Source organism: Solea solea, chromosome 15 (genome assembly GCF_958295425.1).
Source record: "Solea solea chromosome 15, fSolSol10.1, whole genome shotgun sequence".
Classification (NCBI taxonomy): Eukaryota; Metazoa; Chordata; class Actinopteri; order Pleuronectiformes; family Soleidae; genus Solea; species Solea solea.
This window is the reverse complement of record NC_081148.1, coordinates 12,581,948-12,596,746: the sequence shown is the minus strand read 5'-3', so window position 1 is coordinate 12,596,746 and position 14,799 is coordinate 12,581,948. Positions and strand designations below refer to the sequence as shown.

Below are 14,799 nucleotides of genomic sequence, written 5' to 3'. Positions count from 1 at the left end.
TTTATTTAATTATTTAAATGTATTCTTTAATTAACAAAAAAAATACCATACAAAATCGACATACAACATAATTAAAAAGCTGAACTTAAAAGCTTAGTTTTTCTCTGAGGGTACGTGAAGGCAACACAAATGCTTCTTTAAACATGTCGTTATATATATATTTTTTGTATATAAAACAGTATTCTCCCAGTTTTGGTGGCAGCATTTGTAAAGTCCTTTAAAAAAATAATAATACAAGGTTATATTTTAGAAATATTTTAGTTTGCGTCGTATGTGACGCAATAACGTCTTCTTCTGACACATTCAAGATGGCCGCCACCATTGGAAGACTGCTCCGGACCTCTGTAAGTACAAACCATGTACAAACTCGTTCACCACAGTCAAACTTTAACTCCTTACTGTTATATATTTATATATACTCTGCTAGTCTATGAATCAATAACCGACGCGTGTCCGTGGGAGTTATTAATTAATAATAGACATGGGTCATCACGGAGTCGCTGTCATTTTGGATGTGACGCACATTTGAACAGGGTTTCCAACGTGTGGACTGTGGTCCAATGGTAGGCCAGTAGAGCGGAGGTTCTACATAATGACAAACCATTTTAACATTTAATCACCAAGTTTGACTGTCTAGAATTGCCATTATAGTTATCTGTGACTAGTAACTTTTGTGTATAGGGTTTGTTATTTTAGACATCTACAATTCAGTTACAGATACCCTAGAAGATCTACATATTCATTCTGACTATCTGAAACTTACTTCAAGGTATCTAAAAAAAAAAAGGACAATGTAGATATCTTCAACTGAGCATAATTAAATATATCTTCAATTTGAACATAATGACATTTATAGATGTCTGAAATTGGAATTAGAGATAGCTACTATAGTTGGGCCAGGGTACTAAAGTATAATCCGTATTTCTGACAAAACCAAAATATGGAAACAGCACCCCCTTTTTCTTTTTTGTATTGAACCAAATACGGAAAAACGGATTTTGCTCCCAGCATCAAAAAACGAAAACCAAATAACGGCCCAAATTTGTTTTTTGCAAATTCCATTTATTAACAACCTGCTCCTCTTGGCTGAAATATGCAGCTCAGGTCAACTCTTGATGTAATAACTGCGCCACCCTGTGGCTAAACATCAGCGCTGAAGTCATAACTTCACAAGTTCTCATTTTCAATGATTATTAACACTAACACTTATTTTCCACAGTGTGCATTCACACACTCAGCTAAAATAATAATAATTATGTATCACGTTCTCCCAAAACAACCAGCTGTTCTTTAATTTTTTGCTGAAAATACAACTTCCTTGTTGGAGGTAAAACAGGAAAAATAAGACATTTACTCACTTGGCTCAAACATGAGGGATTAAATATCCTTATTTGTATGGTTTTACTTAAAAGTTAACACTGTGATTGTCAATTTTCTCAGGTTGCAGCAGGAGGGCTGAAGCTCACAGCAACATGTCAACATGGAGTCTCTGGGGCTGCGAGAGTCCTCGCTGCTCCTGCACTTCAGAGAGCCTGTCTCTCTACAAGTACGTACAAAACCCTCATGTGGTCAAATTTTACCCCCAGATCCTTGGATTTAAGCTGTGAGATGATATAACCTTACTTAGAAATAACCCTTACCCATTGAACTGGATTTGGTGTGTCGTTATATTGTATGTTTGTACTGATGTCTGCACTCAAATCTGCAAGAATTATGTCTTGGTTTTACTCATCAACTGAATAATGAATGAATAATGAATAAATAGTACTGGACTTTTTTGTACCAGGCACTTGCAGATGGACCCCTGCTGTCACTCAGCCTGCTCCTGATTTTAAGGCCACAGCTGTTTCCAACGGGGAGTTTAAGGAAATGAGCCTCGCTGATTTCAAGGGCAAATACCTGGTCCTTTTATTCTACCCACTGGATTTGTGAGTACCAGTTGTGACATTGAGATTAAAAGCTACTCTGTGATATTTTGTGATATTTCACGCGCAGCACCTTTAACTCGTGTCTGTGTTGCTTTGCAGCACCTTTGTGTGCCCAACAGAGATCATCTCATTCAGTGACAAGGCCAACGAGTTTCATGACGTCAACTGTGAGGTGCTGGGTGTATCTGTGGACTCGCACTACTCCCACCTGGCATGGATCAACACTCCACGCAAGGTACACTTACCCACGTGATCATCATCACCCAGCAACAGACAAATGGTGCAAGGTTCAACTCAGTGCCTCGCTTTCATCCAGTCTTTGAATGAACCTTTAGTAAATGAGTGATCTACTGTGTGTTTGACATAATGTAAATTGTTTTTGTCAGGCTGGAGGTTTGGGAAAGATCCACATCCCCCTGCTGTCAGATCTCACTAAGCAGGTTTCTAGAGACTATGGTGTTCTGCTGGAGGGTCCAGGCATCGCCCTCAGGTAGGTTTAGTCATGTTTCTCACTATTTACCTGGAATTCAACATAAATTCCTAATTAAATAAGCATTTTTGGGGTTGTGAGAAATATCCTCTGCTACTGTCAGTTTTTGTTTATCTAACATGTGAATTTTATTTAATTTTTTTAAGTTTTGTAATGTCCATTTATTGTCTGGTCTTTTATTAAAATGTATTTGTCATCTAGTTCAAATCTCCACATGAAAGAGGTCATTTGTTTGCTCTGTGTGACATGTTTGTCACGAATGGCACAGTATAATAATCATTCAGTAACACTCACATCATCTTTATATCTTTTTTATATATTTTTTTAAGGGTTCACATAAAAGCCAAAAATAAGTCAGAGAAAATCTTTGTTATGCTCATTTATGTGCACAGTGGATCTTCAGAAGATGATGTTTTTGTCAATAGTGTAATTAGAGATGATTTTAATTTTAATTAGCTGAGAATTAAATGAGTTTAATTCTGTAGAACATTTAAAAACAACCTCAGATGACCAACATGCTGTACAAACAATACAAGTTGGGTACTAATAAAAACAACAGTAATAATTTCATCAAGTTTTATTCAGTACTAATAAAAACAACAGTTAAAACAGAAATGTGCTATAAGAGCAATACAATGTGAATAAATACTGTTCATTCCTCCTTAAATGTTTGCATATTACTGTTGTGTTGCCTTTGTTTTTCTTACAACTACATCATAGAATTCACAAAATGTTCTGTTGACACGATTTGGTTTGCAGTGCGTTGTGATGGCTAGCATTGTTGTCTCGGAAAGGTCACCGGTTTAGATCCTGGTTAGACCAAAAAACTGAAATTGAAATCTACACCATACCAAACCTGTACCACCTGTGTAGGTGCTTTGCATGACGCCTTTGTGTGTGGAGTTATCTCCAACTGTAGGTGTAAATGTTAAGAGTGAATGAGCGTTTGTCTCTCACTGTGTTCCCTGTCCCGCCTTTTCACCCTATGTCAGCTGGAAATGGCTTCAGCTCTCCCTGCTGCCCTCAAGAGGATTAAGGATGAAGTGGTTGAAAATGAATGAGTGAATAACTGGATGAATCGTGATGATTTCAGTTTTGGTTATTCTTGTCCTGTAGGGGCCTTTTCATCATTGATCCAGTTGGAGTGGTGAGACACATGAGCGTGAATGACCTGCCTGTGGGCCGCAGTGTGGAAGAAACCCTTCGTCTGGTGAAGGCGTTCCAGTTCGTGGAGACTCACGGTGAAGTGTGTCCGGCCAGCTGGACCCCCAAGTCTCCAACAGTGAGTTCACTCGTCTTCCAGACACTAATTGCATTTCAATGTGCCCTCCTTCAAAAATATCAATGTTCCTATTGGCACCTTTTGTTGCATTATGTATTTCACACTTTTACTGTCCAGTTTTTTTTACATTATTTATTTACAAGGGGTTTGAGGCCACATCCGAAAGCCACTAAAGCCAAAGAACTTTGGAATTGCTGCTGGCTCCCATTTTATTGATATATAAATATAAACTCCAGGGTTACATCTTGTGGTTGTAAGACTCTAGCAGCACATGCAAAACAGTTTTTGTTTTAAAAATAAAAGGCTTTGGTGTGGATGTAGTTTTCAGAAGACTTAATTTGTCTTCCTTCTAGGAGTCAGATGCAGTGGAAACCTGCTAATTAATTGAACTTAATCTTGTTTAACTGTTTTTCAGATCAAACCAACGCCGCAAGGATCCAAGGAGTACTTTGAAAAAGTCAACTGACAAAAAGTTCAACGTTTTCAACTAAACTAGAATTTGGTAGATACATGAAACGCTTTAAATGTACTCTGTAAGTTGTATTTATCACACTCGGCTGAATACTCAAATAAATCCATTCTTTATAAAGGACAGCTCTTTGTTTTGCTTCATGCGCAGGTTTGTGGTTGTAACACTCTTGTTATTCATGGCTGATTAATGTAATCACCTCAGCTGCTCCATTACAGACACTGAACTGCACTACTGTGTGTTCATGTGACTGTGATACACATGTACAGTAGGTCACTGTATGCAAGCGCCTCTCTAATTAATCAGTTAATATTTACCCTCAAAGTCCAAACCACACTTAATAACCCCTGTACATAAACATGTTTATTTTCTCTTTTTACAGCAAGTTAATATGCAGGTTCAAAATGTCTAATCAGACATTGGTACACAACATGAGGTGCCAAAATCAACTTCAGTGGGGGAAAACTGGAAGTTAGAAAAAGGAAAAGGCATTGCCACTTCTCATACAAGTAGGGTACGTACTGTATTTACACAAAATGGAAAAGCATTGGAAACACTCCGCAGCACTGTGTGTGGTCATGAAAACATCTAGTTTTAATTGTACATAATCTTCACTTTGTACAGTTTGCGGAAACAAAGCCAACGCCTCATTCCCTTTGGACATTCACAAACGATGTTTTAGGTTAGGCAACAGAATGAACATGAGGGGGAAAGTGGCTTACCTAAGATGTCGAGCCTTTCTCAAGCTTTAAATAAAAACAGGAAATCAATGTATGAAGAGTGTCCACAAGTAAGCGTACGGGGTTGTCAAAATCTTGAGACGAGAGGACGCAAAACAAAACTGACTGCAGTGGACGTTTGATCAAGATGTTTTTTTGGTGAAAAGTTCATGCAATTTCAGGCAAGATGTAACAGCGCCACCAGCCCCACTCCAAGCACCCAACAGAAAAAACAACCCAAAAATGATTCATTAAAAAAAACCCTGTAGTAAATCTGTACAACGAAAATACATTTGGGATCTACATCTAAAGGTACATTAAGGTTATATACACTCCCCCCCAATCCATATATTATCTTTACAAGTAGACTTCATTCAAACCCAAACATTAAGAAACAGAAGACTTAACAGGGAAATGGGATCACATCAAACATCCATTTAAAAAAAAGAACAAAAACAAAATTGGGGTCTTAATTACTGTACCTCAACCATTGATCAGTCCCTCTGTTCTTGTCTGTACAGTAAACTACAGCAGGACTAAAATAAAACTGGATGGACTGCTACTGTAACAGGGGATTAAGAATTGTCAAAGTGGGGGGAAGATTCTCACGTGATTACTTTTGCAGTGAAGGTGGATCTGAACCAAAATACCCAACAGTGAAGCAGTATTTTGAGTGCGGTTGCAAATACAAAACAGAAATCAAGTCAGAACAAACCTAAGGGCACAAACCCAACTCTCTCATTATTCTGACGCAATGGAACAAAGGCTTTTCCATACACTTAGGCCTCTTCACTGAAGAGAGCTACACAATTCCATCAATGAACATTTATTTTCTCTGGTTTCCGGTGAGATTGGGTTTTTAAGGAGAAGCCATGTCAGCCTTTAACACTTGCCCCAACATTTGTTTGAAAGCAATAGATAAAAACAGAACCTTCTGTTTGATATCTCCGCCACGGATTAAACTCGTTCTCTTTTGAGTTGCGACGTTGAAATTTCATTCAGAAAAATGGAAAAACTACATTGTACAAAGTGAGATTCTCACAATCTCTTTGCAAGAAAGAAAAGTAATAAAGTATGACTTGTGCCCGCCGTCATTGGCAAATCCATTATTTATCCCTGTGTTTCTGCTCTCTGCGTCTTAGTCAATTTTCACATTTGTGTAGATCTTCCTCACAAAGGCACTTGTTCCCATGTATCCAACAGCACCTGGAAAACAAATGTGCTCAGTGAGTTTCTTTACAGGGGAACTGGGAAATCACACTCCTCTCACTCTGCAGGTAAATCTGTCACAGGAGAGAAGAGTTACCGGTGAACGAAGACACTAACGGTAAGCAGAGAATAGCACAGTTTACATCTACAGCCAGATATCAAACAGATCCACAAGACTGCATGTGGATGCAAGTGCAGAGAGGAGAAAGCTCCACAAGCTTTCAAGTACATGGGAGATGGAGAATCAATGTGAATGGAGCTAATGAGCAATGATTCACCAAACTGAACTTGGTGCTGAAGAACTGTGTGTGTGTAACAAAATGTACAGCCTGAGATTATGAACGTCAAATAGAAACCACATATCTGTAAAATCATTCAGAGGCATATCCTGTACATTTGATAACACAACAATTTGTTACATCCATCCACTGTGTCTGAAAGTATTTAAAATGTGCATACAGGACTGAGCATTGAGTTTGAGCAGGTCAGGCATTGAGCACATACATGAGAGGTAAATATCTGTCACAACAAATAAGATGGTTGAAGTTACACGTCATATCAGACGCTGGACTCACCACACATGATTCCTAGAGCAGTGCTGAACACGGCCATGTAACCAAAGTAGAAGGACGTCTGGAACAGGCCGTACATCCTGTAATACATCAGCACAATATATATATATAAACAACAGGTGAGAAAATCAATTTGATTGTTCTGACATTGATTCTTTTTCTACTTTGAATCTGTTCAAAAAAGCAGCATTTTCTTTATCCTGTAAACGCAACATTTTTCCAAATGCAATTATAATTTTTGACATACAAAATCAGGAAATATGCAATATTTTCCATGTACTACATGATAAAATATGTCATTGCTTACCTACAACAGTGATTTTTTTATGTGTATTATTAATATTCTGTATTTCCTGAATAGGACTCGACTGACCATTTATTATACAATACCGCCACCTGCTGGATTATGAGGAAACTAGCATCCATGCCAAGTGGAAGAAAATGGGTCAAAATGATGAATACAAGTTATAAATCAGAGACCAGTACATCAAAATGAAAGCTTAATAACAACATGGAATGCATGACTTAATGTTCTAATGATTGGGGAAGAAAAAAAAAGGGTCTATAATGGGTTGCATCGATGATGCTTAACATAAAGTAAAGAATAGAATTATTAGTTTTACACAGTACATATTATTTGAATATACAAACCCGTGGCAAATGTCATGCTATGTCATACACAGACAAATTAGTCAAATAAAAGATAAAAAGCCATAAAAAGATCCTGAGTTTGCATGTGGGTTAATGGTGTGGTTAAAGAAGACTGAAACTCACTTTGTTTTGAAGAAATAGTAGTAAAAGGAGTACATGTAAACATAGACAGCAGTGGATGCTGCAGAGAGGAAGCTTGTCCATTGCCTGGAAGAGACACGAAAAAAAAAAAAACCAAAGGTGAGTCACAGTTCAAGGGTCAATCAGCAACTTAATGCACTTTATGGTATTTGTGGTCAGTGATGACAGTGGCGCCCTGATGCAGACCAACTGCAGCTGCACTGGCCTCCATCAGCCATGGACAACTATCAGTAAGTATGCAAACTTTCTGTTATACATATACACTTCATTTGTATACACACTGTATATGTATCATCATCATAGCAGGTCCCTAACCCCACCTCCACCAACTGCACCAAGTGTCACTCCAACTGCACACCTGTGTTGCTTATGCTTAAAGATACTATCTTTTGGCAATAACATACACATTTTTGTGTAGAAATGTTGGCGTGATAATGATGCACAAACATACATTTGAGCAAATAAATACAGTCACACTCACCATCTGTAATCCTCAGCGTTGAGCAGGAAGTACGTACACACGATGGTGACACACACTGTCACGATGCACAGAATGACCAAGACCAGCATCATGAAGCCGTACACGTAGTAGATTTTGTAGGCCCAAAAAGATGTGAAGATGAAATACCTGAAGAATGAGGACAGTAAACGCATCACCATGGCTGCCATCTCCAGTTAACGTTGTACAAATCCATCAATATCACTGCACAGACTTACATTTCAATGAATATGGAGCCGAATGGGAGGATTCCTCCCAGGCAGACAATGACAGCAGGCTCCATGAACCTGTGCAAACATGAGATTCGGCAAATTAATATGAGCTTTTATGTCACACTGCCACTGCCCCCTTCAGGGCAGGGGATACATGACTTATTATGTTTTGAGCACAAAAAAAGGAAATACAGACTGGAAATTCAAGCAAAGTCTGGCAGCAGAGCTGAGTCACATCTACTATGTCCTGCTGGCAGCTGGCCACAGAGCTTGGCAGGAGGTTGTAAATGTTAATCTACTTGTAGCTTATTGCTTTGCTATTTTTCATTATCCAAAGAGTTTGTGCAGACAGCAGGGCCACTTTGTGCATCAGACCTGACATCAAACACTTGAACACAGGGTCCAAAAAACACTTTGCATTCATTTCATACATTAAAAGCAAAAACCACACTGCCCACTGATCACTCATTACACTTCCCTCTGCAAAAATAAAAACGGAGCATAAAACAGTGTTTAAAAGCATGCTGTGTTTCAGGCATTTGGGCCTATTTGGCATTTGAGAAAATCTCAATAAGCTGATTGTTTTCTTTTTGTTTGTTAACATTGAAAACATGGACATTTTACTCAACATTGGCTGTGAATAATGGCAGTTTCAAGGGCTGCTCTAGTGCCATCAAGACACATTACTAACAGATTTCTGTAATCAGACACTGAACTGACCCCGTCTGCTTTGGGCCACACCTACCATTTCTTCTCTGGGATGGGTCTCGGCACAGCATTAACTCGGCAGGGGAAGTTTGGCTGGCCTGACAGATTCCTTCCCAAAATTGTTCCCACAAGGTTTAACGGCAGGATGACGAAGAAGCAGATACAGCAAACAGCAACCTGTGGGAAAATACCAAAAATAATTCTCCTTTAACTGCTCTGTTATAAGCTTCAGTGTTGCACTGGATCTCTTGATACCCAGATTTCTGTTGCTTCCAGTTAAAAACACAAATACTCACTAAATTAGAGACAAACTCTATTGTCAGATGACCTTCAGATTTGGACAGAACAACTTAACTGAGTTTCATATTTATTCCAGCTCAGGCTGATACAGTGTTGATATGATTTCAACACTTGACACTTTGTGCAGATAATAACTATGGGGGTTGTATTGAGCCAACGAACATCTGTTTGTCATTAAGTGTTTTGGAGTCATTAAATTTTTTTGGGGTACTGAAGCTATATTTCAGAAACTTAGAATGAGGTTTGCACTGACATAAGAAATCCAGTTTTGTGCATTCTTTTGTCTTTTTATATTATTTTTTGCAAATAACCATAAATATGTACATGTACTTGAGTTTTAATATTTTTGATGGAGCGCTCTTTTATACACTTTTATCATCGCCTCAGTTATTCATCAGCTCCATGACTGATTAATCAAGTGCCTCGGCCACAGTGCAGCAGACTCACACAAATAAACTTGTTGTTCATAATTGTGGTTTTTTTCTTTTAGGGAGGAACTGCTGTGTCAAACCCACCATGGTGCCAAATGGGATGGCTCTGGAGGCGTGGTAGTAGATGGCAATGAAGTTGATGAAGAAGGCAGTCCCGCACACCATGGCTGGGATCAGGAAGGCTCCGATGAACATTTGTTTAATCCATCTTCTGCCTGTGTCATTGAAACAAAGCACACAGCATAATGTGAGAAAGTAACACGTGAAAGCCATAGCAACATATACAGGAAAGCAGTCCAAGAAAAAATAAGGTATGGATGTTTTCTTTTATTACCTCCTTGTTTTGCATACAAGCTTCCACCAAAATAGCCATTGACAGGGGAGGTGCCAGCATAAACAAATATGGCTGTGCTCAGCATGGATCCTCTCCTGTAGAGGGAGAGAGAGACAGAAAGACAGAAAGACAGAAAGAGAGAGAGCGAGCATTAGCCACATTATGCCATATATTTGAGCTTGACTTGGCAAAAAATCTGACCCCACCTCATAATTGTAACAGTAAACTAAAATATGCTCCCAATTACTCACTCTGTGTACAGATCCTCAACCATAGCGACAATGATGACGATGAGGGAGACAGAGAAGATCTGGCAGCCAGAGCCAATAAGTGAAGAAAAGATCAGTGGGTGGCTTGATGGCCGAAACACATCGCCATGTACTTGCTTCCACCCATATTCATCTCCCAGGTCTCTGTCCTGTTAGTACACAGTGACAGAATGAGACAGTGAGACAATGAGAAAATGAATGATTAAAAAAACTTTTTCTCATTCCATTCACTCACAAGCAAATGAGCAAGTTACCGACTTACCATGTCATCCATTTCCTCCTCTTTGCTGTATCTGGCGTAATCCTTTCTGAGTGTTCTCATTAGAATCATGGACACCAGACCCACCAGGAAAATGACCATCATGAAGGAGTTGAAGATGGAGAACCAATGAATCTGAAACAGTAATAAAAAACAAACAAACATGACTAACATGAATGACTATTAGTACACGTCAGGGCAGGAAACACTTTTTCATCCCATCTATCTGCAAATCAATTGAATTCCTGTCATGTTAGCCGCAACAGTTAAAGAATCAGCCGAAAGTTACTGTTACCAATCTATTGTGGAACAAGGCTCAATGAGAAACATGTGAAAGGTCATACACAAGTGTTCTGTTACAAAATGCCTGGGGCTTATTATAAAATTGGCTGCTATGATGAACCACAAATAGCTGAAAAACCAAACCCATAGTATTCAACTCACCCGATGCTGGAAGAAGGATGGGTCTAGGTACTTGTCAAACCTGTCTTCAAATTTCACATCAGACTTCTTCCACTTGACCTGTGAAGGTAAAGATGTATTTAGATTGACAGATATAAGATTATAAGATCATCTTTATTAGTCCTGCAATGAGGACATTTACAGTGTTTTCTAAAAAATACAATTAAAAACTTCATAAAGGTCATGTACTACTTACAGAATAGGACATTTGAATTCGGGTGTTTGGCACGAGTTTGACTTTCCCCTCACTGGTCAGATTTACATCAACAATTCTGTTGCCATTGAAACCAATCTCCAGTTTCTTGTACGTCCACAGGTAATGATCTTCTCCATTTTCATCTGCCTCACCAACAATACCTGAAACAAATTAAACATGCATTGAACAGAAGGGTTGATTTGGACATGTGTAAACACTGAGCCTCCAATTATATAAACCAAATCAGGATGTGAAAATGCCAAACAAAGGTCACTTGCTACACAGCATAACTTTCAGACAGCATCATCTGTATGCGTCTGTTATTGTCAGATTAAGGCTTCAGCTGTTGTCCACCACTGTCCCTGATATGCATTATAAACAATATCTCACTGAAAAAATCAGTTCAATGCAAAATAGTCATGTCGACATTAAATCAAGATGTGTTGTCACTAAAAATAACAATTTGTGAAAACATACAGCATAAATCCCTTCTTCCCAGTACAAATAATCTGGGGTGAAATACCTTCAGTTGGCAGTATATTAGATATAACTAATTTGAACTATCACGGTGTAATATAGCAACCGTGCAAATCATGAAGGTCACAATGTTCATTATTACTGAATTAGTTTTTGAGAGCTCTTGTTTCAACTATATTACCATCGGGATGAAATGTGTGGTGTTGTTGAATAGTGTTATAGGACTATAAGATGTTTTTTTGTCCAGCCTACTCACTTACATCAAGTAAGGCAGGCTAAAAAAAACTCAACATCTATCTTTATGTAGACAGAATCACAAGCAAAATCTGTAAAATGTCTTGGCATGTAATGGTTTCTTTCAGTTTATCAAACTCACACAGGTGATATAACTCAAAATGAAGACACTGAAATAAGTAAATAAGTGTGATTAGTGTAAAAAATTGGAAAAACTACAGATCCACTGTTACTGAGCTCCAGGTTCACCAACTATAACCAAACTAAACACGCTGTTGCCTCATACATTATATGCTCTGCTTCAGCTACCAGGCTGTCAAGCCGGATATGAGGTCCAAGTCCATATTTATATATAGTCAATAATGGGCAAGTATGGAATATATAAAGGGAGTGTTACTATCTGAGCAAATGTCAGTGATCCACCCACAGCCAACACCAGCTTCCAGAGTAATGTTTGTGCAAAGGTAGGAGTGGCACCACTGTCCAAACTACGATCATATACGAGAGAGGTAACACTTGATACAAGCTAAATTACAATGACTCATATATATCCCTCTTAGTGTAGAGGGCACTTCACTGTCAAACTCTTAACTGGAACATACAGACAGACAAAGCCAGGGCATATAAGAGTAAAACTCCAAATAACAGGTAAACTCAAACATCTTTTACAATTTATACATTTCTTAAAAATATTCTAAATGGAAATTAAGCATCTCTTACCCCAGATGGGCAGGTCATCTATGTACATTTGGTACCAGTAGTGGTTCTTTATAGCATAGACAAAGGCATCCCGCTTGGCTTTATCCAGGTCAATTTCACAGTATGTTGTCTGCATCACTTCCTCTACATGGATCAAAAACAAGACATCATAAGACATGGAAGAGAAGACATATAGATATTCAGTGACAGCTGATAAACAGACCAGCCATGAGTTCATGAGTGCTCAACAGATGAACTCATGAAGGTCAGTTTGACAGTAGAAAGTACCTTTGAATTTGATGTCTAGACCGCTGAATTCCAGCTCCACTCCCTGCAGAGCCTCTCCAAGTGTTTCATGGTAATGACTGATGGTTTTCTTGGAGCCCACGCAGAATGGCAAAGAGAAATACTTGTACGTCTCCTGTCGATTGTGGTAAGGCCCCACTGTGTTCATCCATAGGACAACCTCCTCCTTATCTGTGTACTGTAAAGAGTCAAAATACTCTTCTTAAGAGGTAGCCCAGGAATGTCACACCAGTTCTGCTTGTCTTGCTGGTTTCATACTGGTTACTTTTTCTACAATAAAATGTCTAGACTTTAATCCACTTTAACCACTTTTGACACTTCATTGTTTATAAGACATCCATAGCAACATTTGACTTGATCACTGGGTTTACAGGGATAATGACTCGGTCATAGTGACGTTACGACGTTGCCTGTAAAGCTGAATCCGGGAGGAAACGGTAGTCCAATAAAATCCATGCAAACAAGAGAAAACTTAACAATCTTAGGTCTTAGTCAGTGTAACACTTAAACAGTAATGCATATCAGACGAAATGGAGCGTAACTATACTGTAATCACAGATAAACAAGGCACGATGAGAACATTTCATGTCATATTATATTGAACACAATTATTTATTGACAATATTAGCGTAGTACTTATAGTTTTAGTAAGGTTCGTGAACGGATATCGCAAATTGCTTCATCGATATAATTTTCAGACAATTAAGCAGTAGAGATGTGTGGAGAACACAGTATAACACAGCTAATGAACACGTTAATCGGTTGTAACTAAGGAGAAGAAAATGACATAAAAGACACCGGGAGGCCCTGACATGGTTTAACCGGTGTGTCAAAAGCTAATAAAACATACGATGCAGTCTTGCCGTTAGGGCAATCGTGTTTCAAGAGTCCCACAAGGTTATATTGTTTAGGCACTCATTATGTTTCTGATTATGTGTTGGTTTATGACGTGACTGTGACTATGGAGCTTAACTTGAGTGCACTTTCCGCCGGTGCTTGAAGGAATGCTGAAGAGAACCAGTGTGGAAGACGTGCTAACAAGCTAACAGGCAAACGGTAACCATTAGCACAGTTAAGGCCGATAAGAGGTGACATGTTATCTATCCAAACGAATATCTCCATGTTTGAAAGCTCGTCGGTTATCATTAAACAGTCCGACAGGTCTATCCTGTCACCGTGTCATGTCTCTAATTGTCTTTTCCCGTGTACAGCTAGCCGCTGCGGCTACTGTTAGCTGGTTGTACTGAGCACAAACGTCCATTATTTTCAAGGCTCCCCCTTTTTACCAGTCGGTCTCTCCGGCGCTGTCTTACCGTGTGTTCGTGTTCATCTGCGTCCACAGGTAATAAAGAGCCCACTATAGCGAGGAACGCCGCCGCTAACACCTTCCACCTGCAGGATCCCATTATTATCGGCGGAGAAAGTGTGCAGAAAGACTGGGGATGTTAGCTTTGCGGGGCTATTCCACCTTCTTCCTGGTTGTATGACAGAGGCGAATTTTAGGGATGCGCTTCGTACGCATATGGCGTAAGCGCTTTCAAGTCCGCACACCGTACGCACGTCAGATTGGCTGATATGGTCACGTGGCGTAAGCTGTCCAGCCAGCGCGGAACGCGATTGACTGAGCGGTTAATAAAGAAACTCTGTCGACACTTCATCCGCAACCTTCAGCCACGTCATCTGACTGCTAAGACAAGCTTCAGCTCAGAGTCCTGACAGAGCTGGTGCATGAAACCCGATCCCCGCGCAACACAAATGGCTCTATTCACTATTTGATGAGGCCTACGAGTAGAAACAAAGTTATCTGAACAAAATTATATGTTTCGGTCTGTGAAGTTTAGAGCATTCCCAAGAGCTTCATGTGCCAAGTGATTGTATGCCTTTCTTGATAAAGGACGGAGTTCAAAACTTCTGTATTAGTTTGATTTGAAAGTCCATGTCTTTTTTCTTTT

The 14,799-nt window shown here is 39.2% G+C and overlaps 2 protein-coding genes across 2 annotated transcripts; one reads left to right on the top strand and one right to left on the bottom strand.

The window, feature by feature from the left end:
* Nucleotides 1-192: 192 nt before the first annotated feature.
* Nucleotides 193-4,292, top strand: prdx3 (peroxiredoxin 3). The gene is made up of 7 exons (XM_058651167.1): nt 193-344; nt 1,441-1,546; nt 1,787-1,928; nt 2,028-2,163; nt 2,315-2,418; nt 3,535-3,700; nt 4,116-4,292. The coding sequence occupies exons 1-7, from the start codon at nt 309-311 to the stop codon at nt 4,164-4,166; spliced, it is 741 nt and encodes a 246-aa protein (XP_058507150.1). The 5' UTR covers nt 193-308; the 3' UTR covers nt 4,167-4,292.
* A 222-nt stretch (nt 4,293-4,514) lies between these two features.
* tm9sf3 (transmembrane 9 superfamily member 3) lies at nt 4,515-14,391 on the bottom strand. The gene is made up of 15 exons (XM_058651164.1): nt 14,161-14,391; nt 12,830-13,025; nt 12,563-12,685; nt 11,132-11,292; nt 10,918-10,995; nt 10,477-10,608; nt 10,197-10,363; nt 9,946-10,040; nt 9,696-9,826; nt 8,918-9,057; nt 8,179-8,247; nt 7,943-8,089; nt 7,444-7,527; nt 6,673-6,749; nt 4,515-6,094 (listed from the first exon to the last, which is right to left on the bottom strand). Exons 1-15 carry the CDS (start codon nt 14,251-14,253, stop codon nt 6,027-6,029), a joined length of 1,761 nt encoding a protein of 586 aa, XP_058507147.1. The 5' UTR covers nt 14,254-14,391; the 3' UTR covers nt 4,515-6,026.
* Between the last annotated feature and the right edge of the window lie 408 nt (nt 14,392-14,799).